The 2246-nt window shown below is 45.3% G+C and overlaps 1 protein-coding gene across 1 annotated transcript; it reads right to left on the bottom strand.

Annotated features, from left to right (window-relative positions):
- Positions 1 to 1633: 1633 nt before the first annotated feature.
- LOC114029415 (prefoldin subunit 5-like) lies at positions 1634 to 2104 on the bottom strand. Its single transcript, XM_027843838.1, has 2 exons — positions 2025 to 2104; positions 1634 to 1898 (listed from the first exon to the last, which is right to left on the bottom strand). Exons 1-2 carry the CDS (start codon positions 2102 to 2104, stop codon positions 1634 to 1636), a joined length of 345 nt encoding a protein of 114 aa, XP_027699639.1.
- Positions 2105 to 2246: the final 142 nt, after the last annotated feature.

Genomic DNA, 2246 nt, shown 5'->3' with positions numbered 1-2246 from the left:
CACATTAGATCATAAGCTCCTCAGGGTCAGGGACTGTCTTTTACCTTTTTTTTTTCTTTCCCCAATACTTAGTGTAATGCCAGGCACATAGTAGGCGTTTAATGAATGTTTGCTAATTGACTGAAAGTTGAGAGGACCAGAGAGTTCAGAGTAGGAAGGAAGAGAATGACTTCCATTTTGGAAATATTGAGTTTGAGATGCCTAAGGGGCAAAGGACTGTAGACCTAGAACTGGAAGGCACCCTAGAACCCATGTAGTGCTGACTCCTCGTTTTACAGATGAGGCACCTGAGCCCTAGGGAACTGGTGATTTTCCCAATTTCACCCAGGTAGTGAGCATCAGAGGCAGGTTTTGAATTTTGTCCTCAGATGCAAAAGCCAGTGTTCTTTCCACTAAACCACACTGTCCAGAAGGCAGCTGGGAGTATAAGAATGGCATTTAAGAGAGATAAGCATTGTCCATAAGTTTGTGTTCCTTCTTCTCGATCACTACCATTTCTACATTGTTTTGCATGACTCCCAGAGAAAAGCCCTCCCCAGATTGGGGAGGAAAATCCAGCCTACATCTCTCTTCCAATCTGAAGACCTATAGGCATTTCAGTGACTGCTGGATCAGAGAGAAGGATCCATGGGCTGCTCACTGCCCTTTAGGAATTGGACACAGCTGAGTAGTTGTTTGTGAGTTGGGTAAAGAGCTTATACCATTTGGATATTTTCTGCCGATGAGAATCTGAGAGAAATTTCCCATTATCCCAGTAATGCGAGACTGGCTTTTTATATAACTGGAGGGGAAAAATCAAAATTGGAGATGAAAAGAAGGAGAGTGAATCATCATGGCAAGACACAGAAATGATATGACCACAAAATGGTTCCAGAAATGGAAGCAGTGACTGAATACCCAGTTCCATTCCCCATCCTGCAGGCCATTCAAGTTTCCCAGAGTTAGGCAGGAGAGGCCCCCTCTAACCTACATTGTCCTAAAAATTCTGACCAAGGGATCCTGTGGCAGGGCTGGGGAACCTATGGGTTCAAGGCCACATGTGGCTCTTCAGGTCCTCAAGTATGGCTCTTTAAATGAATCCAAACTTCACAGAACAAATCATTTTAATAAAAGGATTTGTTCTGTAAAATTTAGACTCAGTCAAAAAGCTGCATCCAAGGACCTAGAAGGCCACATGTGACCTCAAGGCTGCCGGGAGGACAGAGACAGGCACAATGGAGGCATTAACTATTAGAGGTGCTCAACATTTGCCTGCCTCCCTCCTTTCCTCCCTTCTTTCCCTCCTGACTACTTTCATTCCCTTCCTTCCCTCCCTCCTTCTGTCCTTCTTTCCTTCCTTCCTTCTTTCTTTCCTTCCCTCCTTTTTTCTTTCTTTCTTTCTTCCTTCTTTCTTTCCTTCCTTTGTTTATACTTCTTTCATTTCCTCCTACTTCTTTTCTTCCTTCCTTCCTAACTTCCTTTCTTTCCTTCTAACTTCCTCCCTTCCTCCTTTCCTTCCTCCCTCTTTCTCTCCTTTATTTCTTTCCTTTCTTCCTTCCTTCTTCCTCCTTTTTTTGTCTGGCTGGGCCCAGTGGGCACTTTTATTGGCTCTGTACATGCGCTCTTGGCTTCCCCCAATTCCCCCCAACTTTCTTCAGGCTTTGGCTGTGGCTGTCTGGGACACCCCCAGCACTGTGAGCTGCTGAAACTTCTGGCTCATCATCCCCATGATAGCCTGCTTCATGGCATGCTTCTCCTGCACAGTGGGCTGATTTTTTTCCATCTGCTTAGTGAGGGAGACAGTCTTCCCCTTGAAGAAGTCTTTAGTGTCATCTGCTGACTTCTCTACATAGTAGCCAGTTCCTACATCAGTGAGAGCATGCTCCACATCATGTAGCTTCCCAGGCACATACATGAAACTGGCCAACAGGATAAGTAATTCTTTCCCCTCGTTGCTCTTGTTTAGCACATTCAGAAGCTCCTAGGGCTCCATGTATTTAGTCTGTACAACATTGAGCTGCACAATGGATGAAGAGAGAAACTACCCTTCCTGATGCAGCTGGTTCTTCAGCAGCTTCAGCTGGGGCAGCAGAGACAACTCCATGATGTTCACCAACTGCACCATGTTTCAACCTTTTTTTTCCTTCCTCTCTCTCTCCCTCCCTTTCTTCTTCTTTTCATCTTTGTTTTGTCCTTCCTTCCTTCCTTCCTTCCTTCCTTCCTTCCTTCCTTCCTTCCTTCCTTCCTTCCTTCCTTCCTTCCTTCCT

Source organism: Vombatus ursinus, unplaced genomic scaffold, assembly GCF_900497805.2.
Source record: "Vombatus ursinus unplaced genomic scaffold, bare-nosed wombat genome assembly UNPS02014932.1, whole genome shotgun sequence".
In the NCBI taxonomy this organism is placed as follows: domain Eukaryota; kingdom Metazoa; phylum Chordata; class Mammalia; order Diprotodontia; family Vombatidae; genus Vombatus; species Vombatus ursinus.
The sequence above is the reverse complement of the archived record's forward strand: the minus strand, read 5'-3'. Positions and strand labels throughout refer to the sequence as shown.

What these genes read in the sequence shown, in the direction of transcription:
- LOC114029415 (XM_027843838.1), bottom strand. Translation starts at nt 2,104, where the DNA reads ATGGTGCAGTTGGTGAACATCATGGAGTTGTCTCTGCTGCCCCAGCTG. An exon ending in AACCAGCTGCATCAGGAAGG is followed by an intron (nt 1,899 to 2,024) that starts GTAGTTTCTCTC and finishes CCTGTTGGCCAG; the next exon opens with TTTCATGTATGTGCCTGGGA.